At 58.8% G+C, this 26,257-nt stretch overlaps 1 protein-coding gene across 2 annotated transcripts in view; it reads right to left on the bottom strand.

Annotated features, from left to right (window-relative positions):
* The window catches only part of ASIC4 (acid sensing ion channel subunit family member 4), a 29,008-nt gene extending 18,226 nt beyond the window's left edge, over positions 1–10,782 (bottom strand). For both annotated transcript variants that reach the window (XM_034061978.1, XM_034061977.1), the window contains exon 1: positions 9,657–10,782. In XM_034061978.1, coding sequence (XP_033917869.1) covers positions 9,657–10,232 — 576 coding nt within the window. In that variant the 5' untranslated portion in view covers positions 10,233–10,782. The remainder of the gene's footprint in view (positions 1–9,656) is intronic.
* Positions 10,783–26,257: the final 15,475 nt, after the last annotated feature.

Below are 26,257 nucleotides of genomic sequence, written 5' to 3'. Positions count from 1 at the left end.
CTGCTCACCTCTACATGCCTAGGATGGGGTACAAGGCCCACGGGCAACATCCACAGCTGGTGTCTGCTCTCCTGGGGCACTCACCTCCCTCCTGTTCATGCTCTGCTCCCCTGGCCCAGCTGAGCACCCTGGATGGGGCTCCAGCCTGAGCCCCGGCCTGGGAGGAAAAAGACCCAGGTCAGGAAAGAGCCTGTGTCAGGGGCACCACGGTGCATGCAGGGACATGGGTGCTACCTGCAGCTCTTGCTTTGCCGCCCTGTGGGTGCAGGTGGCAGAGGGACAGGACAGCAGGGGGATGTGTGGGGTGCCACTGCTCCCCCGACATGGCAGACCGGTGAGACATCCCTGGGGAGGTGAGTGCAACACCTCACCATGGCCGCTACACTGCTGACAGCTGCTGCGTGCCCTGTGACACCATGGGGACTCTGATGCTCTGGGCACAGCCAGGGGACAGACAGATACAGGAGGAGACATGAGCATGCCTCCTGCCCCCGGGGCTGCCCACTGCAGCCACTGCCACTGGAGTGCCTCACCTGTGCCTGACCACAGCACCCACAGCTTCTGCAGCACGCACAGCATCTGCAGCACCCACAGCACCCTCTGCACAGCCCACCACCGAGCACCAGGAATTAAAGTGCTAATGAGCTGCTGGCTGGAGGGTCGGCAGTTGGTGATTAATCAGGGGCTCTGCTCTGATGAGGTGTGTGCCTCCTCTCCCCTCTCACTCTGCCCATCCCAGGGGCTGGTGGCTGGCAGTAGGCCAGTGGATGCCCCCAGCCCCTGCTCTCTATCTCACAGCCACCATGGGAAGGGGCCAACCCAGCTCTCCAGCCCAGCTGAGCTTCCCGACACAGACAGGGGTCCCCAGCCCTTGTTCCACTGGGACATAGCACCCACAGGTCCTCCCAGCCTCTGGCTTTCTTGCCATGCTCACCTTTCCAGAGGCAATCAGCAGGGAACCTTTTGTTCAGCTGGACTAAAACCTCGAGTCCAGCTGAGCTTAGGCAGGTTTAACAGAAGAGTGCACTCTGGTCCACATCTGTGCCCAGAGAGGGGCATGGTGAGCTGGGGGTGCCTCCGCTGATGGGCCCCCCACCTGCATGAGGTTGGCTGGGGAGGCTCAGATGCTTGGGCAACGATGGTTCCCAGGGAGAGGGCAGGCACATGTGGGAGCCCTGAGCCCCAGCAGGTCAGGGTGTGGGTCCAGCCCCCCAAGACTGGCAGCATGGCTCAGCGGCAGGGCCATCCTCACCTCCGGCTCGGTGGTACAGCTGCAGTGGATGGGGCCGACAGCATCCTGCCCATAACTGCTGCTAGGGCAGCACACTGGGGCATGGCTCAGAGCACAGAGGGAAGGTTTTGCAGCGCACGCAGGGGACAGCCACCCACAAAAGCGTGTGGGGAGCTGCCAGGGCTGCTCAAGCATGAGCCTGACTGCTACCCACTGTGAAGCCTTCCCTGGCTTTCCTTCCCTTGCAGAATTAGGATGTGGCAAAGATCTGGTACCCTCCTGCCCTCACACCCTCTCCATGCAGCTCAAGCAGGGAGCATACCCTGGGGATGAGCTTCCACCCTGGCTGCATGTTGGGGCACCACTTGGGAGAAAAGGCCAGCAACCAGCAAGGAGCAGGTTAGAGAGATGTATGTTCTCCCCTACTGCACAATTAATCATGAGAAGTTTTTCCTCCTTTCGTGCATGAAACAAAATTTGGCAGGGCGTTCTGACCACAGGGACTTGCTGCTTGCTCTCCAGTAAAAATCCAGCCACATCTGGCAAAGAAATAACCTTAGAGCATCCCTGTGTGCACAGGCAGGGAGAGGAAATGTTGGACCAGGCAGGAATACTCAGCGGGGCTTGATCCACAGCCCCCCATGCAGTGAGCACCTTCAGCTCCTGTTTGCTTCCACTCCACAGCCCCCAGCACACACATGGCCGTGCTGCTCTGCTGGCCTCATTGTCCCTGCCCCCAGGAGCTGTTATTCTGGTCCTGGATACATAAATGGCCAGGCAGGGTCTCCCTGCACTCCCAGCCAGCTGGGTGCTGGCAGCAGCCCCTGCAGTCCCTGCCTGGGCTCACCTCCCACCCCTGGCTGCCTCCCCCTGCCCGCTCCATCACCCAGCCTGGCTGGAGCCTCAGCCCATCCTTTCTGCAGCAAGCCCAAGCCTCCCTAGCAGTGTTCCAGCTATTTGTTATTGGAAAAAGGGGGAAATACGGTTTTCAACAATTATTGTTTTTTCCACCTGACTGGCTGCAAACTTGTTAATTTTTTTCTTTAATGTGTGAACAGTGTCGACGACAGCTGCATGTGAAATGACTCGACGCCCTATCTGTGGGTCCCTGGCTGGCTTTCAGCGCTCGCACCGCAAACATTGCCTTCTATAAATAAAGGCCTATATCTCATCAATGGCAGAACAGCAGAGCTTTATATAGTCGTCTTACATAAAACCGTCTCTCTTTATGGGCTTCAAACCATTTGCGTCACTTAGTGCAGCTCCGTAAACCTCCTGCTCCAGCCGCTCCCCCGCAGAGGGAGACCCTGCATGGCTGCCCCCTGCCCCACGCTGCCGGCGGGGAGCCGGGGGTCTTGCCACACGCCCCCCCCCAGAGCCAGGCAGCAGCTGAGTCCTCGTCCCCCCACCCTGCCACCTTGGCACACACTTCCCTCCAGCCCGCCTGGCCTTGGCAGCGAGCACAACATCCGGCACTGCCAGGCACCCCCACTCCTGGGGACTACCGGCCACAGGCCAGCACTGTGTACCCTGCCCTCGCCACCCTCCCTGTCCCTGCCATGGGTCCTGGAGCAGCGCAGGCAGGGACGCTGAGAGGTGCCACACCATCCTCCATCACTTGGGAATCAGGGACATGAGGGTGCAGGGTGACCAGGGATGTGGTGTCAGGCTGTGGGCACCGGCTGAACCCCTTCACCTCCACCTCTGACATACTGGGGACACAAATCCAACCAGTGGCTTTCAACCCCGCTGCTGCCCAGTGAAAGACTGGTATGGGGCATGCCAGGGTCTGCTCCCATGGTCACAGAGCACAGGTCCCATCTCCAGCCTGCCGTTGTCCCTGAGGCCCTGGCTCCATATGGCAGAGCCTGCCCCTCTGGCTCACCGCAGGCTCCTGCCTGCACACACTGATGGGTCGTTGGGGGGGCAGGGACTCCTACTGAGGCTGCAACAGTGCCTGCCTGCAGGGAAACATCCAGCACCCCGGCTGGCAGTGCAGGAGCCAGGGGGACAGAGCCGCAGAGACTATGGTGACAAATCTTTGTTTACACCCATGCCACTCCAGTCATTACCCTGGGTGAGAAGGTGGCCAGAGCTGGAGGAACACAGGGATCCCACAGCATCATGGCACTGGGATCCGTGGTGCACTCTACCCCATGGCTGCTCCCAGCACCACCTGGCCCTGGGACCCCTGCCATGGGTGACACTGACACCATGGATGGTGTCACCGGAATGCCTTGCCAGCCACGGTGCCATGTGGCATCCAACCACACCACCAGTACAGGATGCCTGCACCCCAACCTGCTCTGCCCCATGCCCAGAGCCATCATGCCCAGCCAGCCACATTACACCTCATGCAGCCCCCCTCAGCCTGTCATCCTGCACCCCATCAGCCCCACAGCCCTGTGTCCGCAGGCACCAGCAAGCACTCACTCCTGGGGCCAAGCCCCTTGGGTGCCCCAACCCCATCACTCCCTCAGCCACCTGAAGTGCCCATCCCCACTCTGCAGCCAGCAGTACTGGGGTGGCACTGCCCCCAGACACCCCACGGGTGCCCTGGCCCGGGGGGAGAGCAGTGCCCCTGATCTGCCCAGCCTGGCACGTGGTACCAGACACGTGGCACGTCCCACATCCCTGGGGAGCCACATCAGGCACGGGCGTCCTGGCCGCTGGCTCCCCCCTATATCAGAGACAGGCTTATTAAGTGTGTGATATTAAATTACCCAGATAAGAGCATAAGAGCTTTTAAAGTCAATTCATTAAATATAATTATGAAGAGAGCTTTTTTATGCTCACAGTGATCCAATCTCAATCAGGGAGACGGTGGGAAAGCCGCCGGCTCCTCCAGCATCTCCGCTCCCCCGCTGCGTCACCTCCGCACCCCCTGGCTCCCCCGCCTCGGCCTCCTCCTGTGGGGAGGTGACACCCACGGCCCCTGCTGCCTGCCCCACTGCCCCAGCACCCCTTCCCCAGTGTCACTGCTGGTGCTGTGCCACCTCCATCCTATGGGCTTCTGCTCAACAAAGGGGAGGGAGAGATGAGGCAATGGTGGGGAGATGAAAGGCCCAGCAGGGATGGGGAGGACAGTAGCAGGATATGGAGAAGGCTGGGGACAAGAGACAGCTATATGGGGAGCTGAATACAGGTTCTTCCCAGCCATGTGTCTCCTTCTCCACAGAATCTGACCTCCTCCTTTTCCCCTGTGGAGTAGCCTCCTTAGGACCTAATGATCCATCCTCACTCCCCAGGCAGGAGAGATGCAGACTTTCCTCCCCTCCCACATTCATTAATGGTGCTTTTTGACCAATTAATACCTGCCAGCCCCACAGAAGCTGCCCCAGCCCACAGCCAGGCTCCTCACATGCAGCCCAGGTGGCCCCACACCAGCCATTTGCACTGGGAGCCCCCTCTCACCACATGCACCCCCAGCCACACTCAGGGTTGAGCCCATCTTTCTTGGGGGAAGTCACAGGGGAGAGGGGATCCCAAAGACACTTCAGGAGATCCACAACCCTCATCTACAGCCAGATCGCCAAGACACCCCATGTCCCCTTGCCATGGTGCCCCAAGACCTGCTGTGATAAGCGGCTTTGCAGTGTCATCCCTAAGAGCAACCAACCCCTCGCTGTCCACCACAATACTCCAAATTCTCATTACCCCCATATCCACCCTCCTGCTGAGGCAGCCCAAGCACTGCAGCCCAGCTGGCCAGGAGCAAGGTGGGTTCTGGCCTGGGGTCCCTGACAAGGCTTCAGCGGGGGCTGGTGGGAGCAGCTACCCGCTGCTGGGAGCTGCTGGACTGACATTTATTTTTAGACGTGAATTGTATAAATTAGCATTTCTCAGTGGATTAAGCAGCAGGAATTGTGTAAAATTAAATGGCAATGAATTGCATTAAAGTCCCCAGTTTTCTGGCACAAACAGCGCCTCGAGCCGTGCCCAGGCGACTCATGTGTTACAGTGCCCGAGCTGCCACTGCCGTGGCTCCAGACAGGACTGCGACCAACCTGTGGTGCATCTGCACCTCAGGGACACAGACTGGGGACACACAAGCGTGGTGGCCAGGCTATGAGCACAAGTACTCTGGACAGACTGAACCCCTGGGGAGATGGCTCAGGTGCTGGACCGGGGCTGTAGGATATGGATCCGTAGAGTCTGGTGACCCAAATGAGCAAGGCTAGGCTCTGACAAGCAGCTTACAGGTATGGGATCGGCAACAGATGCTCCAGACTCTCTTGGGTACCAACACCACCAGCCCCAGACCACCCACCATCACCACAGTGATGCCACCTTCCATAGGGGATGATGCTGTGTTGGGACCCGTATGGCACCACCTGGCCCCAGACCCCCTCTGTGCTCCATCCAGGGCCGGTCCTGCAATGCCTGAAGCCTAACGAGCAGATGAGAGGTCCCTGGTGAGCCCCCAACACTCTGGAGCACTCTCAACCCTGCAGAGGGGGAGAGGGGAAACAGGATGGAGACTGAACAGGCATCAGGCAGGGCAGGGCAGGTGAGGAGCAGTGAGTCCAGCTCTTTTAGTCAACGTCAAAATAGGCTGAAAATGTGACATTTATTAAGCACAGTTCTGGTGGAAAGGTCAGAGAGAGTCCTGCGTTGGGATCAGCGTTAGCTGCAAGGGGGGACAGTGGCAGAGCCTGACTGAGAAGAGGCAGGAGTGACAGCCTGCTGCCCCCTTTCCACATCCCAGCCAGGACCATCTTGGGGTGCAGCTGAGGATGCTCTCCCTATTTAGTCATAGGAGCATCCCCATTCGGGGTCTGCATGGGTTGCTGCCCATGTCCCGGGCAGGCGGGAAGCCCTGCCTGGAAAGCTGGGGCTGGTGCCAGCTGCGAGACGCACTGCCAGCTCTCAGCAACCTCCCGCTCCCCCCAGCCTCCAGCCCTGGCAGGACTGGCTTCGGCAGCCACACACCAGAAACAAAAGGCTTTTGACAAGAGGAAGCGGTTTTGAGAAAGGCACCAAGCTCCTGCCCGGCCACAAGCGGAACCCCCTGCCGCAGCCGCTGCCGACGAGCAGGCGGGATATTGCTGCTAGCCGGGGGAGACCACCTCCACGCAGCCCCTTCTGCAGCCCCCAGCCCCCTGCACACCCCAGCTGCCCGCCTTTCCGAAGCGCTGCTGAAAGGACTCTCCCTTCCCACAGTGCCTCCTGATGTGGCCAGCACCGGCCCCGGGCTGTGGCCACATTGGATGCCCGGCTTGGGGACGAGGGTGGGCACAAACCACCTGCGGTAGCTGAGCCCCAGCAGCGCGGGGCCGCTTCCCAGCCGCCTGCTTAATGGCACGTAAAGAGCGCTATTGATTTCCCGCACCGGCGCCGCACGCTCCGCACCCTCGCACGGCAGCTGCACTCGCCCAGCTATCAGGGCTCGCACCCACCGCTCCCAGCAAGGCACCAGGCAGTGTGCCGGCGGGCACCGGGCAGCAGCAGGGGCAGCCCAGCCCTGCGACCCTGTGCAGAACGGGGAGCAGAGGGCAGGGGGGTATGAAGGGGCTCCAGCATGGCCCTCCGGCAGCCGACGCAAGGGGCACATTTGTCAGCTGGGCTGCAGGGGAGTCTTGCTGCATCTCGGGGCTGTCCCTGCCGCCTGGAGAGATTTACAGCCCAGCTGGGCCTTATTACATGGAAGATGCTTACGCTGGGCATTTCCCCCCTCCCCCCCCCCCTTCCCCCAATAGTTTCTTAACTTGCTATCCCATAAAGAATGTAGATTTGTGACGTTGAATAGGGGAAGATCATTTACCACTCACAGCTCTTATTTAAAGGATCCGTACAAATTATTTATTGTGTAAGCATAGACTGCAAGCTCTAGCGCAAAGGGACATGCTCCAGCCTCGGCGCTGCTGCTGCTCCTGAACAGGAATACAGCCAGCGGTGGCCCCACAGCTTGGCCACCCTCGTGCTATAAAACTTCCAGCCTCTGGATGAAGTCCATCTTGTGCCCAGAGGGAAGGAAAGATTCCATCACTCCTGCAAGCACGGCTGCAGGAAAAGCTCCTTCCCTTCTCCCGTATCCCTGGGGATGCAAACTCTCCTCAAAGGGCTGCAGCAACGGGCTGAGCATCCTAAGACCCCAGGCCATTTACCCCACTGGGATATACTGCAGCCTGGGAACCCTCCGTCACTGCTGGGACATGCTGATACTCACACATCCACCTACTGTAGTGGGTCTACAAGAGCTGTCTGAACATAAAGGCACACATGGGGACCCAGGACTGGGAATGATGAAACCTGGAGCTCCCTGCCACACAACAGCTGGGTATGGGGCAGCCTGGGTGTCCCTTCACTGGGGACACAGCTGGGAGGCACAGGAGTACCCAAGCCCACACATCACAGCTGGGACTCACCCTGCCTGCCAAGCAGCTCACACTGTGTTTCAGTCATTCCCAGGAGGCACAAGGGACCAATTTGGCTCAGGGAACAAGAGTAGGAGGATCCAGCTGCAAACAGTGTGATGCCTCGACAGGTTCCACTGGCAAGGCTTTGGGACATGGTATGTAGCGGAGGGAAGTCACATCTGCTCTCATCCTTCCACAAGTCCATACCCTGCAGCCTTTCCTGCCCCAGGTTCACCCCTTTGCTTCAGGGAAGCAAGAGGTGACAGGGATGCCCATTTCTGCTGACAGCCCTTGGTGTTTCAAAGGATGGGTTGGAGGGCTGAGCAGGGGACAGGGAGGTGATGGCTATGGGAGTCATCGGCTTCCCTTCTTTGGGCCATGAGCTGTGGGTCAGCTGGTACTAACCATCCTTATGCCTGAAGCATGCTCTAATGCAGGGTGCTGGCACACCAGAGCTCAGATCCATAAGCAGCTGAGGCAGGCAGGCCAGCTGATCCTGCACGGTCACCTGCTGAGGAACCAGGTCCTGGTGACTGTCCTGATGGTCATCCTCTGCTGCCACACAGCACAGTGCACACCACACACCATGTTCATGCTTGTACCCAGCCCCCCGCGCCTGAGCTCTGCCCTGCCAGCCTCACAAGCGCAGCTCAGCACTCACCAAATCCCATTGCCACGCCGTGCCACTGCCTGGCACAAGGCTGAGCTTGCTGCTTCCCCCGCAAGGCAAAGCAAGCAGGATTCCCCAGGAGGACGCCAGGGCTGGAGCCAGCGTGGCCGAGCCACGTGCAGGACTGTCCAGTACCAGAGCTCTCCGCTCCCAGCCCTGATGAACTACACTTCTCTGGGGCAAACTCCAACAGCTGGCACAGAGCAGGCACAGAGTCCAGCAAAGACCTGGGTGGAGCAGGGCTGTTCCTTCGCTGCTTCCCAATCCCCTCTCCTTCCCAATCCACTGCAATGTCCTATGCCACCACCTCCCATAGGTCAGCACCTCCGAAACGGTGCTTTCCCAGGGACAGCATCACCCTGTGCAGCGAGCAGGCGTTGTACCGATAGGCACGAAGTGAAACAAAATATGCTGCATCAGCCATTTCCAGCCCCACGGAGTCTCCTCTTCCCCCACAGCATCCACTTCCCCACAGCCCATGGCATCACATCCCCCTCCCCGGCACAAAGCAGGCTCCGGCTGGCAGCACTGCTCCTGGGAGCACAGCAAGCCAGCAGAGCCGTAGCCCCTGGCAGCCGTAGGAGAGAGGCGGCTCATTTCCAGAGTCATTACGGTCTGAAAAGGGTCCCATCAGGTATTCCTCCCGTTCAGCACATTTATTTTCCCAAACCACAGCGGGGATCTGTGATTCCAGGCTCAATATTAGTGGGAGCTGCACGCTGGCAGTGCCCTGCCAGGAGCTGTCTGCCTGGGCAGGCAGGGCACTGCTGGGATAAGGCCCTGCCAGCAAGACCTGGACTGTGGGTGGGCAGCCCCAGGCAGCCCCCCACTCACCACCGCTCTTGTGCCTCTGGAGCAGATCCGCTCGGCATGTGTATGAACACGTGTGCAATGCTGGCAGCCTCCAGATTCACACCCATCCTAGCACCAACCCTCTCAAATGCAGGAAAGCTCCCTGATGTGCAATGAGGTCTCTCCTGAGCCCCCCAGCCACTCTCCCTGTGCAAGGGATCTTGCAACGGAGCACCTCAACCCAGAGTGAAGCACAGGCTGGAGCAGAGCGCTACATCACAGCCTTCCCACTGCAGCTTTCCCACTGAATACCCACCCTGGGGACTGCTGAGCCCCACTGCCCCCTGCTGCACCTCCTGCCTGACAGCCCCTCTGGCACAGACCTGCGGACAGCCCAGTCCTGCGGCACAGAGCCCTGCCAAGAGCTCCCACGGAGGATCTTTTCTGTCTCCCCGTGTGAAACTTGGAGGGAAACTCAAACAGAGAGATGCAAACTTGAGCAGCTGGAGCGAGCCAGGGAGCCTTGCTCCAGCGAGGCGCGTCCGGGTGCATGCCCCCTGCACCAGCAGGGACCCTGGTGAAGCTGAGCCAGGTGTGCACTCACCACAGTGAAATCACGCGATGAGCAGTTCTCGCCGCTGAAGTTGCAGCTCTTGAGCATATCGTCAAGCTGGTGGCCGGTGCGGTTCACAATGTCAGCCATGTCGGGGTCAGGGTAGAGCAAGTCCGTGGCCTTGTGGCCATCCCGGTCCTTGGGGGGCAGCCCGGTCATGTTGGCCAAGTGGAAGATGTCAGCATCAGTGAGTGCTGAGTGCCGGTAGCGATTGATGTTGCAGATGGTGATGGCAGGGAAGACCATCTCACGGGTGGCCTCCTCATCCAGGGCCATGACGTGGGGGTGCTCCAGGTAGAGCAGCGCTGACTTGGTCGCCTGGTAGAGGAAGAAGGCGAGCGAAGCGAGGAAGGCGAACGCCCAGAGGGTCTGGCGCACGCCCAGCCGCCCCGACCGGCAGATGTGTCCCAGGCCGTGCAGCGTGCTGGTGCTGGCGAAGGAGGCCAGGTCCCGGGAGCGGGGCCGGGCAGGCTCCTCGATCAGGCTCTCTTTATCCCCTTCTTCTTTCTCCTTCTGCTTCTCATCCTCCTCAGCAAATTTGATTTTACACACGATCTCAATCGGCATCTGCCCCTCGCTGCCGGCGTGACCAGCCAGCGAGCTGGCCCCCGGCACGGGCACTGTCCGAGAGCCCGGCCAGGCGCTGGGAGGGGGCTCGGGTCCCCCCCAAGCCCCAGCACGGCGCCGGGAGGGCCGAGCCGTCTCGGAAGGGAAGCGCAGCCCCTCTCAGCAGCTCTGAGCCGCCGCTTCCCTCTTGTCTCACTAGTCGATCGTCTCCTTGTGCCTTCGCTTATCAGCACAAATACAGCTGTCAAAAACCCCTCTCTCCTCTCCCTCGCTCTGTCTCTCTGCCTCTCTCCTTCGCTCCTCTCTGGTTAAGACCCCAGCAGATACAGGCAGCATTTAGGCATCATGTGCTAATAAAATCCAGGGAATACTTAATAATTCAAGACATGTCAACATTATTTCATCGTCAAATAAAGAGCGAGCAGCAGAGAAAAGAGGCAGTGTGAGGGGCCCGGCGCCTCCGGGGCAGGGAGCCGCGCTGCACCCTCTCCTCAGCCCCAGCTATGAAGTGCTGTCGGAGCCACTTGTTTGAATGGCTCGGGAGCTGCTGGAGCCGTGCCGTGCCGTGCCGACCCGTGCCAAGCCGAGCCGAACCGAGCCGCGTCGTGCGGAATCGACCCTTGCCGCGCCGCTTCGTGCGATGCCGAGCCGTGCCGAGCCGAGGCGGGCGGGGCACGTAGCCTGTCCCCCGCCGCCGCCGCCAACGCTGCTCTTGCCGCCTCGCCCCGCCGTGCCCCGCCGGCCCGAGCTCCCCGGGGCAGAGCGCGGCTCGGCAGGGGCGGGCAGCCTGCGGGCACCTCGCCCGGCGGCCCCCTCCTGCTCTCCCGCCTGTGGACTCCTCCTGCCTCAGCGGCTCCCTGGCCGTTAACCGCCTCCCTGCCACGGCCCGCCGCGCCCCGAGCCGGCGAGCGCCGGGACCCGTCGGTCCTGGTCCCGGCCCCGCAGAGAACCAGCCGCCAAGCTACCTCCTGAGCGAGGCTGAAGACGGGGAGCCGGGGGTGCACCACCACCCACACTACGTGCTCCTCAGTGTCCCGGAGCCACGAGGGCGGCAGCACCAGCACACACACCCCGTGACCACCGCTCCCCTCCCCGCTGCGCTTGCTGTGCGCCCGGGCTGGGTTCCCCCAGCTTCATTCCTGCCCCCTGGCCACTGTGTGCCGCACGCTGAGCTCCGCGGTTCCCCAGGGCAGACCAAAAGAAGCAGAGGTCACTTCAGGCAATGATCGGCTCTTGTAGAAAGGCTGAGCTGGGTCCCCCTCACCTCCTCCTGCCCTGCTGAGACCCTGCCTGTCCTCGGGTCTTGCTCTGCTCTCTCCAGGCACACTCGTCTCCATCTGTCCCTGTGCATAGCCCCACGCAGGACTCAGCTCCCGTGGCAGCAGGTGACCTGGGGTGTCCTTCTGCCCCTTCCTGCCTACAGAAGTGAGGCTCTGGCTGCATCGTTCAGTGGGATCAGAGCTGTGAGGAGTTTAAGGGGTTCACCCTGTGGCACCAACTACAGAGCCACTCGATGCCTGGATCAGGTGTCTCCCCACACACACTTTCTGCCAGCAAGTCGTGATCTCTCCAAGCTTCCTGCCTCAGTTTCCCCAGCTGATGACAGAGGGTTAGCTCTTCTAGAAAGGCTGAGCCAGACCCCTCATCCACAAGCCAAGCAACCCTCTGCAACCCTGCCTAGTGACACAGTGGTGTGGGAAACATCAGCTCCCCACCTCCAGAACAAGCCCAGCACGGGGTACCCTCCCCCAGAAGACACGGCATTGCTGGGGAGGCGCATGCCTGGCTTGAAGCTGGGGTCCCTGGAGGACAATGAAGAGGCAGCCCCTTGTGAGCTCAACAACAGGCCTTGCCTCTCCCTGGGGACTGCGCCGCAGGTCAGTGTGACCTTCACTGTGCTGCCGATGCCAACGGCAAATCTTTCCCCAGTCGTCCGGCAAGCACACACACATCTTCAATCTTCCCATCGATCTGTGCATGGCACACATGTTCCTGCCTCTGTGCAGGTCAATACAGCATGATAGGCTGCCTCCGGCAGTGAGCACACACAGCCCCAGCAGCCTGCTTTGCCCTGCCCGGCGGATGCAGTGTGCACGTGCCAGCCCCACATCCCCAGCAAAAAGAGGCACGGTGGGGAGTGGGCTGAGCAGGTGCCCAAACACTGCCAACACCACGGGTGGCCACGGACATACAGACACAAGCCATGAGCTGCTTCCACACGCCTTAGCCCTGCAAGGATGCTTGGCTCTCCAAAGACTGGACAGCAAGGGTCTGATCATGTGACAAAGAAGGTTCTTGGTACAAGGCAGTGACTGGCAACGGGTGTTTGGTTTGCAGTGCCTGGTGCAGAGTCCCTCCCTGCATCTCTCCGTGCCGTGGTGGTGAGGGGTGTGAGGGCATGAGAGATCTGACATGCAGGTCCACCCTGTAAACACAGATCCTGAGGTACAGGGCAAGATGATCTGTGTGTGAGGTTGCCAGGAGCCATGGCACGGACATGCCATGGGAGCAGGACCTTCTGTCTCCCAGCTGCCTACACAGCCCTTGCAGCCCCCCCATACCACAGGGACCACAGACCCCCATCTCTCTCTGGACATCTTCTGCTCCATTAGCAACTGCCACCTTGGCTGGGGACACATCTCAGCATGGTCCTCTCCTGTGTGGCCAAAAATATATGTCTTCTCCTGCCCCTCTTCCTCTGCTGTGCCCTGCTTCTGCCTGGCCATCCCGTTTCAGGATGACCCAAGGCACAGCACTGGGTTGGGATCAAGCTGCCCAAGTGAGTGGTACCCAAGGGAAAAGCCCCATCCCCACCTGTGGTTACAGGCCTCCTGCATGCCAAGGAGTGGGGGAGGCTTCACGACCAGGAAGCACCTGGGGAGGGGGCATGCTGGGAGAGACACTGGGCTGGAGCTGCAGGGAACAGAGCAGTAGCATGGCTGGAAGGGGAGGCAGCAGGGTTCAGGGACCACTTTCTCCTGGGACCAGACAGGTCAGCCAGCACAGCACCAGTTGGGAATGGCCACTCGGCAGCATGTCTACAGCCCATAGTTCTGCATTGGAGCCTCCCACCTGTAGCTGAGCACTGCATACCTGTGCATGGGGGGCATAAGGCCACAAGGAGGGATTCTGTGGCATGCAGCAGGGCTCATCTGCCCTTCTACCCTGCCACAAGCTGCAGAGCCTGTCTTCCCACAGGTGCTCCCACATTCAGCCCTTGGGTTTGATGCTAACAGCCAAGAGAAGCCCAATATCCCTGGCTCCAGGGTGCCGACTTCACTACCTACCATGCAAGTGAGTTGATGAGACAGGGAAATCAACCGAGGACTTGCAATTGGATCAGGAGAGGGGGGTCCCCCTGCTTGCTCCCAAGCTCCCCATCCCAGGGGAATGCTGAGCAGCAGGGACTTGGCACAGAGCCCACACACTACACTCAGATGATGGGGGGAAGCTGCGAGTACTGGGGAAGACAGGACTGGAATATGAAATGATGTTGACAAATCGGAGAAATGGCCTGAAAACAATCAGATACAATTCAAAAGGACAAGTGCCAAGAGCTGGGCTGGGGCGGGAAGCAAATCTGCCCAGTGAGTGGAGGGCGAGCAGCCAGAGGGCAGGGCTGCCAAGCAGGCAGGCGGCAGGGCAGAGCCCTCATTGGCAGTAGGCAGCACCATTGGCATGTCCGAGTTTAGGACCGACACCAGACGGATAAACAAGGCATGAAGAGGGTCAGACCCCACCAGGAAGGACACGCCATGCAGGTGCCATTATTTGTGCCTGCAGAAGCTGCATTTCCAGATGCCCAGCAGCCAGGCAGCTGGCTTGGAAAAGCAGGTGGGAGCTAGGGAAAATCAGGAGAAGACTCCTTTATTTGGGACATGGAATCTGCCAGTTTAATATATAGGATATCTAGCTGTCCTGCAACTGCACTGAGCTCGGTGGAAAGCAGGACATTGCTCAGGGCTGTGTGAGAAGGAGTGTTATTTGTAAGGAATCTGAAACACTTGCTGTTGGCAAGGCCTCGGTGGGAGCTCTGTGCCTGGTCCTGGACCACATGTCAGGAAAAATCCAAACTAATTGGAAAGAGTAGAGAGGATGGCAGTAGTGGAGAACAGTGCTGGAGACTGGCTGGAGGCACTGAAAGCTTGGGAAAGAGCAGAGGACGCCAAGAGGCTGCATCCATAGACAAAATTACAGAGCACAGAGGAGGGGCTTTCTGGAGCATCAGGGCCCTGACACACTGTAGAAGGCAGTGGAGTTAGGTGGGGTAGCTCCATGGGAGAAACTGTCCCACAGCCCAGAGGGGTGCCTGATGGGACTGATCCTGCTGTGGTGCCCCCCAGCACTCTCATCATGATTCATCTTTGCAAGACTTAGATGCTGTCCTTTCTATTCTTAGGCTTATCCAGATGAGGGTTTGGTTGGGCTTTTCCTACCTTGCCATTGAGCCAATGGATCAACTCCTTGCTCTACCAGCACTCAGTGAACCTCCTGCCATGCTCTGTCACCAGTGCTGTGCCACTGCTGTGAGCCCACCCTCCCAGCCACCCTGCAGGGCAGTAGCTCTTCAGTGGGGGAACAGGGGATCAACCCCAGGGACCAAAGGGTGCCATGGCTGGGCAGTCCAGGAGGGTGGGAGACACAGGTAGTGGGGCAGTTACAGCCACAGGCTGCCCAAAGGGAGACCCCAGGAGGCAGCACCCACTTGATGCTGTGCTTGTCCAAGCTGGACCAGAAGTGGGTCCTGCTTTCTGCATACTTCTGCTGCCAGTTCAAACCCATGAGCCGGCTGCCGCATCTTCCTTGCCAGCTCCACACTCTTCAGAGCCAGTGCTGGCCGCAGCCCCGTGCCTGAAGGGAAGTGGATCTAGGGCGATCATTAATTTTGATCTAATTGAAGGAAACGTGACTGCGGAGCCCAGCTGGCCGCAGCACTCAGCTCTGCCTCACACCAGTTGGATCCTCCGAGACCCTTTGAAACACGTCAGCTTAACAAGCACAGCCTCCCCCGCAGCCTCCCTGCACAGCACACTGATGGTGCTCACCCGGCAGGTCGGGGTCCACTGTGAGGGCGGTGAACACCTCCTCTGTGGGGAGATATGGGATGACAAGACGTCCACTCTAATTACAGGAGAGCAGGGCTGGCGATGGTGTGAAAATCATGCTGGGCGTCACTATCTGCCATGGAGCTGGCTGTGGGGTGGCCATGGGAGCAGTGATGCTGCCTGCACCCCACTCACTGAAAACTCTGGCTGTCTTGTGCCCATGATGAGCGGCAGGGCTGGGAACAGTGAGAGGGAGCCACACGCACTGAAGTAGGGAGCAGAGCCATCACTGTGAAAACTGTTACCAGTCACATGGTGCTGGGATGTGGAAGAAGGCAGCTCTGCCATCACAGACCGGCCTTTCTGGCGGCCCTGGTCCTGTGGGCAGGCCATGTCTGTGCTGGGTTCCCTCACATACAGGGACCTGATGCTCAGTTTAGCCCACAGTGACAGATGACACGTCTGCCAGGGCTGGCAGATGCATCGGTGGTGTAGCACCCCATTAACGCGCTGATCCCATTTACATAAACTATCCCCATTAAAAACAATACCTTATTAAATGCTTTACCCCAATTAAGTGCAATACCTTAATTAATGCAACACCCCAATTAAGGACAACACTCCTGTTCAATTTATTCCTTCATTAAGCGCAAAACCTCAATTACAAAGTCTTTTCTGTAAGCTGCGTGCACGAGCTCACACAAGATGCCCTGAACACCTTTCAGTTGCCAGAAAAACAGCACTGGGTTTATGTGACTTTTGGGGTCCTGCATCCAAGAATTTAAGGAGTGGGTTGCAGTGGGATCTGGGTGTAGATCTCCACCATTGTAGGAGGACAATATCTGCTCATGTCAGAGCCAGGTTAAACCCCATAGACTCTTCATGGGATAATGGGTCAAAAGCAAGCCCGATTCATAGGAGAAGAGGGTCTGTGCTGGGCCCAGGCTGATTCCATAGTATTTAACCCTGGGGAGCAGGTTCCACTTCTGAGGTGAGCAGCTGTGCCCCCATCCCAGGCAGCCCCTGCCCCATGCCCAGGGAGTGGCAATCCCTGCGTGCTCCTGGTCTTTGTCTGACTTGCCATGGACCTGATGCAAGAGGAGCAACAGTGACCAGCATCCCTGATCCATGTCCTGCTCTGACCCTGCCAGTACAAACCACCCCCAAACTGAGCCAGCCACTTGATCACATCACTCAAACATCCTCACAGAGTCAAAACACAACTACAAGCCTCCCAAATCCATAGAGAAGAGCCCACTTCCCAGTAGGATGGGCACAGAAGGTGTTCAGCATCCCAAGGAGGATGCTCAGAACAGCACCTGTCTCCAGGCTCTTGTCCAGCGGTGCTCACTGGTCGGTGGCCAGCAGGAGGTCAGGCTTGGCTAATGCTGCCTTCCAGGCCTGAGTGGGAGGAGTGGAGGAAATGGCCTCACTATCCTTGGAGCATCCCATGTGGCTGGAGAGGCCATCGCAGACATGACCAGGGAGCGGCTGCGGAGAGCAGCAGGAGCCCTGCTCCTGAGCATGGGGCGCTGGGGTGAGCATGATCCCTCCTGCTCATGGGAAGGGGAAGACATCCTGGGAGCCACCGCTGCAGTGTGCAGAGATACGTGTTTGGTTTTATAGCCTCTTATTGCTGCAGCTGCTTGATCCTCCCTGGTCCTTGCCATCTTGAGGAAGGAGCCAGGCAGGCTCGCACGCTGCTGCACTGAGCAGTTCAGCAGCAGGGCACGTGCCTGGGGTGCTGCTGGGCTTGCACCACTAGCGAAAGCACCAGCATGGCAGGGGAACTTTGCTCAGCACCCTGCTGGGACGGTTCCCAGCACTATCCTTGCACAGCCCCTCTGCCCACAACCTGAGTCACCCCCTCCACCACTTGTCACCTGCCTAGTGGTTTATGAAACTTTAAAGCTAATGGTGTAATAAACTCCAATAATGATATTGCAACTGTACCAGGGCACCCTGGGAGGAATACATTATGGGAGCTGCAGCAGTTAGGCTGGGAGGTCAGCAATGGGGCTGGGAGATGCTCCAGCCACCACTGTGGGAGACAGTCAAGACTCCCTTGGCCCTGCTGTGAGCAGGACACTCCCCCATTTCTCTTCTTCCCAAGTGATAATGAAGCAAAAGTGACTGGAGGGCAGACAGCCCACCTTGGCCATTGTCCTCACTTATCATAAACCAGGCCAAGAGACCACCAGGAAAAAAGGAGTTGGTGCAAGCAACCAAGGGACTCACCCTAAGGCAGCCCACCTATTCTGACTCATGGGCAGGGGATGCTCTGATAGACAAACTGAGATGAGTCTGGGGGACCACCCTGCTTCCAGCAGTGGGACACCCCCAAAGCACTGGGGTCCCTGCTGGGGTGAGCGCCAGCCACAGTGTGCAGTCCCTGAACACCAGCTGGATATCCCTGTCCTGCCTTGACAGTGACAGCCCCAGTGCACCCCACAGGGCTGGCACGCATGCATGCACAGCTGCATGCCTGAGCAGGGGTGTTGCTGAACACAGCTGTACAGGCACAGCTCGCACAGCTGGGAGGGAATCTCATAGCCAAGGGGACATGCCCAGAGCTGTGCCATGCTGATGGGGAAGGGTGCAGATGGATGCAGCCTTGCTGTGGTGTGCCAGGAGGATGAGAGCCCTATCCCACTCTGAATAGCCCTGTTTCTGCGCCAGGGAGCAGGTCTCTCCTGCGCTGTCATGGGAGCAGAAGGGTGATCGATGCCACGGGGCTGAAGCCCAGCACAGCAGTGACAGGGATCCCACCATCAGGCTCTCTAGGCACCTCTGGAGAGGTGCAACCTGGAAGTAGCCCAGACGCAGGGCACAGGTAATGCTGGCACTCCAGCGTCACTTGCGCAGGCAGCTCCCACCTGGTGCTGCTCTGCTGTCTCAGCCCTGGCCCAGAGGGATGTGAGGAGCCGAATGGGAGCATGCCCAGCCAGCGAAGCATGTGGATCAGTTCTTCATGCTCAGAGACATCACCCAGCTGTTCCCTCATGCTAGGTTGTGCCTGCAGGCCCTGTCCTGCCCTGTCCCCTGCAGCCATCAGCACGAAGGCATTTCCCTGAAGCTCTTCCCAGCCCTATCCCCCTCCTGTTGCCCCATCAACAGCACTTCACCCATGAGACACCTGCCTCCCAATTGCCTTTCCTAAAACCAACAGAGCCATAAACCGCTAGCAGAGCTGCCTCAGCTGAGGTTTTAAATGCGCCCAAGTCAGGAGATGGGAAGTTATGGTTCCCCGAGCAGCTGTAGCTCAGCTGCATGGTGCCCATGATGGCCCTGTGCACGCACAGCCGCAGCGCCGCGGGCAAGGGGCAGAGTTAGCGTTACCATGGGAACCATCGCTCCCCATTTCCTGACATCTGTGTGATCAAAGCCTCAACCTCAATGCCACAGCCCCACCAAAGGCAAGTGCAGCAGGAGCACCCTGTGTGCCCTCACCAGGCTTCTGCGTGAAGGGTCTGGGGAACAAGCCAGGACTGCCCCTCTGTAGCTGGCAGAGAAGTGGAGGCCAGACTGGGTCTGCAGGGGGGGAGCAGGAATTCAGAGGAAGCTGCTGGGAGTCCTGATGCAAGTTCCACAGCCCAGCTCCTGGGGCTGGGATCCAGCCCCACATCAGGTCCTGGGGCTGTGTGCACCGTGGGCACGATGCACAGCTGGCTGCCAAGCACACCATATCAATCAGCCCCAGCATCGGCCACCAGTGCTAACAGCACGGAGGGTACCACCTGCTGCAGAGTACATGGGTAACAGCAAATGTTCTGTGTGTGCCGTGTCAGGCACTGAGGAACTGGGCACCTTCAGCAACCCATGTGGTGCCAACTCCAAGTATGTCCATGCAACCAAGTGTGAAGCACACTGCAAACATCAAACACCTTTCTGGGCTTTATCCTGATCATCCTTGTGAATAGGAAAAGCATCTGGTTGATGAGCATTCTGGAAGCATCAACCCAAAATGTGACCTTCAGGGACCAAGTGCCAGCTCCCTTTAAACAGGAAGCTCATGCCAAGCACTGAGGGCACTGCCAATGCCATGTGTGCCACAGGCACTGAAAACTGCGCGGTGAACATGGGATATACAGCAGGCTGTGAATGCTGGGTGTGGTGCAGAGACTCACAGGGAAAGCACTGGTTGACAACACTGTTAACGTGAGAGCCGGCACTAGCAGTGCACATAGAGCATGGTGCCACTCCAAAGAGGGCTGGCATCTGGCACCAAGCACAAGCTAAATAGCAGAAACACCACTAATGCTGTGCAGCAAGATCTGTAAATAGCAAAAGCATCAGGAAGCTTGTAACCACACCATGGGCTGCGATCCCAAAGCACACACCAAGCAAGCAACGTGTCGGGTGTTGGAGGCATGCAGCAAGCGCACACCTGCAGGAGCGAGCAGAGAGCATGTGGGCAGCAGGAGCTGAGCCCACTGCAAGCACTGCACACAGCACTGGCACTGAGCACCGACCACAGTGCCAGAAGTCTGTTGTGAACACTGATCACGCCATGGGAGCCAAAACACCGGGCACACCACAGAGAGCAGGCTGGTGTGAGCACTGCCTGTGCTGCAAATGCCAAACCTAACAGGCACTGAGCACACCTTGAATATGAAACACTGCCTGTAGAGATTGTTGAGCACTTGGCAAACGTGAAACCACAGATGACACCAAGGGCTGAAGGTGCTGGAGACATCAGCAGTGTCAGGTCCCACACCCTGAGCATACCTGTGTGTACTGAGCACTGCTGACACTGAGTGGGAGCACTGAGCAAATAACAACAATGCCACAGGTATTAAGTGCTGAGCACTCTGCAATTATCAAGCAAACCGTGGGCATCAAGTACTACACACACCACGATGGTAAACGCACTGCAGGAACTAATTTGACAAATGCACTCCTGATAACGAGCACATGGCTGGTGCTGAGCACAGTGAAAGGAGTGTGGAGTATAGGTATAAAGGGCTACAGGTTATTGCATACACAAACCCTGGAGCAGGCACTGGGGATGCTGCATCCATCAGCCCGGGCATTGTGTGCATTGCAAACACCCAACATAGCATGGGCACTGAGCGCCAAGCAATTGCTTCTCTGGCTCCTTGTTATGTGCTGTGCTATAAATACGCAATGTGCCAAGCCACCACCCTCTCAATGCATTGCAAACACCAAACAGACACAGACATCAGGACCCCCTGTTCTGACCACTGAGAGCTGGGCACACTGTAACCTCTTCCAACACAAAAGCACAGCTCCCCCCAGGCAGCCCTGGGGTGCTCTGCTAACACCTGGTTCAGTGGCAGCATCAAACACTGGCACACTACATGTCACAAACCTGCCCCGGGTGTGCCACAGCATCTGAGAGTGCTGCCAGGGGGGTGAAGGCAGCCCTGCCCGCAGGCTGCCACCCCCACGGTTCCCCCACCCCAGGGTGCGTGAGGTCCTGCCTGTCTCTCAGGGAGCGATGGCCATGCCCAGGAAGGCCAGTGGTGTGGTGCGTGCCGGTGTGCTCAGGGCCTGTTATTCCATTTTCACTTGTCCCATCCCATTAGCACAGCTGTCTGCCACCAGAGAAGGGAAAATTGATGCTAAACGGGATATCAATTTATCATGGAGTGTGTCACCCACCGCACGGCTCTGCCAGCCGAGCAGCAGAGACACACTGCACCAGCCAAGCAGCACCTGTAATTAACAGCTCATCAGCCTCCCCCGCACACTGCAGCCTGGGCACCAGCTGGCTGGTGTGGAGCAGGGAATCCCAGCTGCATTGACACCCTCCATGCCTGGTCGGGACCCTCCTTGGGGACCGCATGTACCCCCCTTCCAACCCACTGCCGGGGATGGAGGCAGCTGGTGGGGTGAATGTGGATGCGTCAGGGCTGACAGCCCATGGGATGCTTGGAGAGAGATTTGTCCCCTGTCCTCATCTGTGTCCCTCCCCATCCTGATCTCTCACTGCTGAGGTGTCACAGCACAGGGCAAAGCTGTATCTCAAGGGGTGACAGTGCCCGGTGAGAAACGAGTCGGGAGCCTGGCTGCTGGGCATGAGTTATGACTGCTGCCTGTGCTCAGTGAGACATCAATCCCGGCAGGCGGCAAGGATAGAAACGTAGCGTTCAGTGTGCCGGGAAGAGGCTGCAGGATGTGCCATCAATCCTAGGTGGGATGGCAGCACGGGCAGGGAGCAGGCACAGGTGGAGGACACCCACTGGGGACACCCCTGCCTATGTCCCTATGTCCAGCCCCATGTCCCCAGGCCCAGAGTAAATGCAGGCTGTTGTGCCTGGCCTACACTGCCACATTCCTGCCCACAGCAGGATTGATGTGTCAGATGTGGCTTCTTACAGCTCTGGGGATGCCCGTGGCTGTTTTCTGGAATAGGTGGGAGAAGGAAGGAGAGAAAGTGCCCTGGCAAGAGCAGGACCAAACCCGCACCCTGCCACCAGCAGTCAGGTACTGGCACCCCATTGCCTGCAGCCAGCATGCCCGGGCTCTGTGGCAGGGGCTCAGTGGGTGGCTGGCAGGAGGGAGCGGGCAAGCAAGGCAGCCAGCAGAGCCAGGGCTCTTTGCTGCTTTGATGTTAAACACCCAGAGATGAAATGCGTACCCTGCGGCTGGGTCCCTTGCAGCCAGCCGGCCGGCCAGCCTCTGGCTGGGGAGCCGTGCCAGCGCTGGGGCCGATAATTGGATGCATGTTTCTTCCAATGAGTTTGTATCATTTTTATGTAAATTTGACATTTTCCTGATGTTCTGTAATGTGCACAAAGCAAGTGCCGCTCCTGCCGTCGGCAAAGCCTATTTCCTTCCTGTCTGAAGTGCTGTGTTGATTTAAGGGCCTGCTAATACGCACAGCCAGGCTCCCCCCGTGCACATGCACGTGCCCACACGTGGCTCACCAGCTCCAATCTCTCTCCATCAGCTCCTGGGTGCCCAAACCCATGTCCAACCCAGGGCTGGGGCCATCCTGCACCAGCGCAGCACAGAGTTGGGCTTTCTGAGACAGTAGAACACCTTCTTCCTCCACCTCATGTGCCAATAAATCCCTGCTGGCACCATCAATGCCGCTCAGCTGTTTGGCTTATCCTGGTGGAGGTGAAGAGGTGCCTCTGTACCCAGCAACCCCCACAGGGCTCTTTCATCTCCTAGAGAAAGGCAGGAGGAGATCAGAGCCCAAAAGCCAGAGGGAAAGCAGTCTGCAGCCAAGAGGCACCTTTCTGGCAGTGTGGGAAGGTGCTGCTCATTAACCACAGGCCCAGGGCTGCAGGGGACTCTGCAGGGGGAGCTTTGCACTCTGCTGCACTGGGAGCTGGCGGAAGGGGCTGGATGAATCTTCCAAGGCATCCTGGACCACTCCTGGGCGGGGATCCATGTGTCCTGGCCACAGCACAGCCTGCCCATGGGCAGCAGCATTGGCAATTGGGGCGCCTTTCCCTGGGACAAGAGCACCCTGCTCCCATGTCCCTTGGCTTCTTGCACCACACAGTTTTCTTGGGCTCTGTCTGTGGCACATGCAAGCGGTTTCAAAGGCAGCGCTTCTATTTAAAGCCCTTATTGTTCGTGTCCTTGACACTAGCAGCTACATCCTGCTGTCGTTCGATGCAAGCGCATCCTGGCCCGGGCAGCCAGAGGAAGGCAGCTAATGAAGAGCAAGTGCAAAGACGCCTCTTCTTTGTCCTTATCACAAAGCAGCTTCCCAAACAGTCCCCCTCCACTCTGTGCTGGCCGACTATTTATAGCTCCCCTTCCCCAGGGCACGCCGGGAATTTCCTCCAGACAGCAATGCCCTGGGATCCCTCCAATGGGCTGCAGGGATAAAGGCTCTCCAGCCCTCAGCACTGGGAGCTGCTCGCCAAGATGCTCTATCCCCACATGCTCCCGGTGCAGGAGCAGCTCTGAGGGGAGCCAGGTCAGCCAGGGTCAGGGAGAGGGTGGGCTCCTCCTGGGTCAGCTTCCTGCCCAGCCTAGGAAGCCGGTGGCCCTTTGGAAGCTTCTCCATCTGGGCAGCACCGCTGCCTCTCTCCTCTTCCTCCCCACGGGCAGGCACACATCTGCTGCCACTGCTCCCCTGCTCACCTCGCTCAGAAGGCTGTGCACTGGAAGGCTGTGCCCTGATCACAGCGGGCATCTGCTGCACGCCTGAGCCAGGCACTTCTCTCTCCAGCGAGAGGCTTTGACAGGAAATTAAAGATTAATGTTCCCTGCAGCACCCACGGTGTTGGGGACGTGCCTGGCAGGGGCACCCAGGGGTCTGGGGTAGGCGTGAATGGGACATATGGACAGGGAGCAGGGGGCTGTGTGTGAGGCAGAGGGAAAGGACGTGGGGGGCCCAGAGCCATCGTCATTGCATCAGGCACCCAGAGGCAGGCAGGCAGGGAAATGTCACCCCACAAGCAGGGCAGCGCCGGCGCCGAAGGGTCTGGAGACGGGGCTGCGGAGGGTCTGAGCAGAGCCCTCAGCTCTTTCCCTGCCTCCGCCGGCACGGGGGTGGCCTGGCCGGGAAGCCACCATCCCCTTGCGGGGACACGCCGCGGCAGGGCAAGGGACGCTATGCCCAGCTAACCGGCCGGCTGGCACGGCACGCAGAGCCGTGCAGCTGAGCAGGCAGCGTGATGCTAGCAGCGCTTCCTCCCTCCCGGCAGGAGGGGATTAAGCTCATCCCGGCTCTGGCTGGCAGCAGCCATGCCAGCAAGGCTGCACCCGCGGCTGCAGCTGCTGCCTCGGCTCCCGGCGCAGCTGGGTGCTCCATGCCTGCTGCACCTACCACCCGCTGCCGGGGCACCCACACAGCTCTCCCATGGCACAGGGCTGTGCCAGACCCCCTTGTGCCCTGCACACGCTGAACCTCATGAAGGCGGTGGGACCCGTTCCCCCGCTGCCTGCCCTGGATACACACCCACAGTCACCATGGGTCTCTCCCGGGAAGCACCGTGTGCCTTGGTCTGCAGGGCTGTGGTTTTGTGAAATATAGCCCTTATAAATCCCGCTGGGTGCGAGCCATAATTCTCAATATATTTTCAAATATAGTTCAATTATTTTTCCCATATATCATGGGGAAATTGCATTGGCGAGTGGCGGCGCTAAGCAGGGAGCGCGTGGCAGGGCGGCGTTAATAGGATTGTGCATGGTATTATGCATGAGGTCGTTCAGGACACAGTGGGGAACCTCGGGTGCTCCGGAGAGATGGGAAGAAATAAATCAGGCTATTAGCCCAGCACCTTGCTCAGGTCTGCAGGGGATTAATCTCTGCAGTGTGCAGGGATCCCAGCTGTGTTGTCTCCCCAGGCTCCTCCCAGGAGCTCTGTCCCGCTCCCTGCAGACATCTGCCCAAAGCACTGCAGAGCAGAGGCAGTGCTGAACGAGCCAGGGTCACCAAAGTGACACATCACCAGCTAGTAGGCATCCCATGACTGTGCTCAGGATAGGCCACGAGTCCATTGGCAAGGCTGCAGGGACACCTTGTAAAGTACTGAGTCTTGAGAACTTCTCTGGAAAAGCCTCATTCTTGGCTTGAGCTTGAAGCCCCTGTTCCATCCCTGTGTGGGGTCCCAGCTGCTTTGTGCCCACACCACGCTGCAGGTGGACAGCACAGGGTGCCCTTGCCAGCTCTTGCTGTGAGGCAGGTGCTTAGCCAGCAGTACCTGGAGAGCAGCCGCAGCCTTCAGGACAGGCACATATAATCAGCCGGGACAGTCACATTTCCTTTGGTTTGCCATGAATATTTATGCAATTTAAGTAGAGCTGCTGGAGCTGAGCTGCTCAGCCAGAGGGGAGGTGGCAGCCTGGCCCTCTGGCTCTCTCCAGGTCTCATGAGACCTCCCTGGGGCTCAGCCCTCCTGCTGCACAAACCTCCACACTGCAGGCAGTGAGATGCGAAGAGAGGGTCCTGGGAGCAATGAACTTGGGGATGGATGCAAGGCAGGACGGAGAGTCTGAGGTGGGGCTGGACACTGTTGTGCTGGGTTTGCAGTGGGAACATCTGCAACAGCCACAAACCATGCAAGTGGCACCAAAATTCAGTCCCAGATGCTGGTTCATGCACTTCTGGCTGTGCTGGAGGCTCCCTGCACACTACTTGTCCACCTGGGAGAGCCCAGCAGCCTCAGCACTGACAGCACTGGTGCCAGCAGAGACAGAGCCCATCATGCAAGCAGCAGAGCTTTGTTGTACCTCTCCAGTGTAGCTCTATCTGGGGGCAACTGGAATTACTCCAGGACCCACTGCAATGGACCTGAGCACCCAGGGCTGCCTCCGCATCAGGAGCAGGCAGGATGCTTGCTCCCCTCGCACAAAGCTTGGCCCATAAAGATGTTCTTGGTGTTGGCAGATGCTTCTTTCCCCTGGCTGGGTCACTGGGGGCTGCACAGCCCTGCAGCAGTCAGGGAGGTGATGGACCCACTGCATGAAAGCATGGGTGCTTCCCAGCAGCAATGGAGCTGGTGGTGCCAGAACAAGCAGCGAGTGCAGGTGAGGTTTACAGTAAAGGGAAAAACAAATTATTAATCATGAGAGCAGCCCCAGCCAGGCTGTCAGGGCCGCATGGGCTCATGAATATTCAGCATCGGGCTGAGCACTAAATCTCATTTAAATGTCAGGGACCATTAGGCAGACAGGGAGGGGGATGGCAGCTCCCCCCTCTGTGCCAAGCCCAGCACCAGCTGGACGGGTCAGGACCTGGGTGCTGACACCTCCCTGGCAATGCTGGGCAGGGGTCACACTGGTGCTCTGGGTGTGCCCAGACCAGAGCCTGGGTGCTCCTTGGGGGTGTCTGAGACCCCCTGGCACCTCTGCCAACCCTGAACATCTTCTGGTTACTGGTGGGTGCTAAAAACCCACACAGGTGCCAGAGGAGTTCCCAGGAGGACTGAGGCCGCAATGGGGAGGTGTGGGCAGCACACCCAGGGCTCCACATACTTGGCACCCTCCTTCAGAGCCCACTGTGAGGCTCATTCCCTGGCAGTGACTGGGCACAATCCCTTTGCATGC

The sequence above is a fragment of the Melopsittacus undulatus genome, chromosome 4, assembly GCF_012275295.1.
Source record: "Melopsittacus undulatus isolate bMelUnd1 chromosome 4, bMelUnd1.mat.Z, whole genome shotgun sequence".
In the NCBI taxonomy this organism is placed as follows: domain Eukaryota; kingdom Metazoa; phylum Chordata; class Aves; order Psittaciformes; family Psittaculidae; genus Melopsittacus; species Melopsittacus undulatus.
Note: the sequence above shows the minus strand (reverse complement) of the source record. Positions and strands in the feature narration are given on the sequence as shown.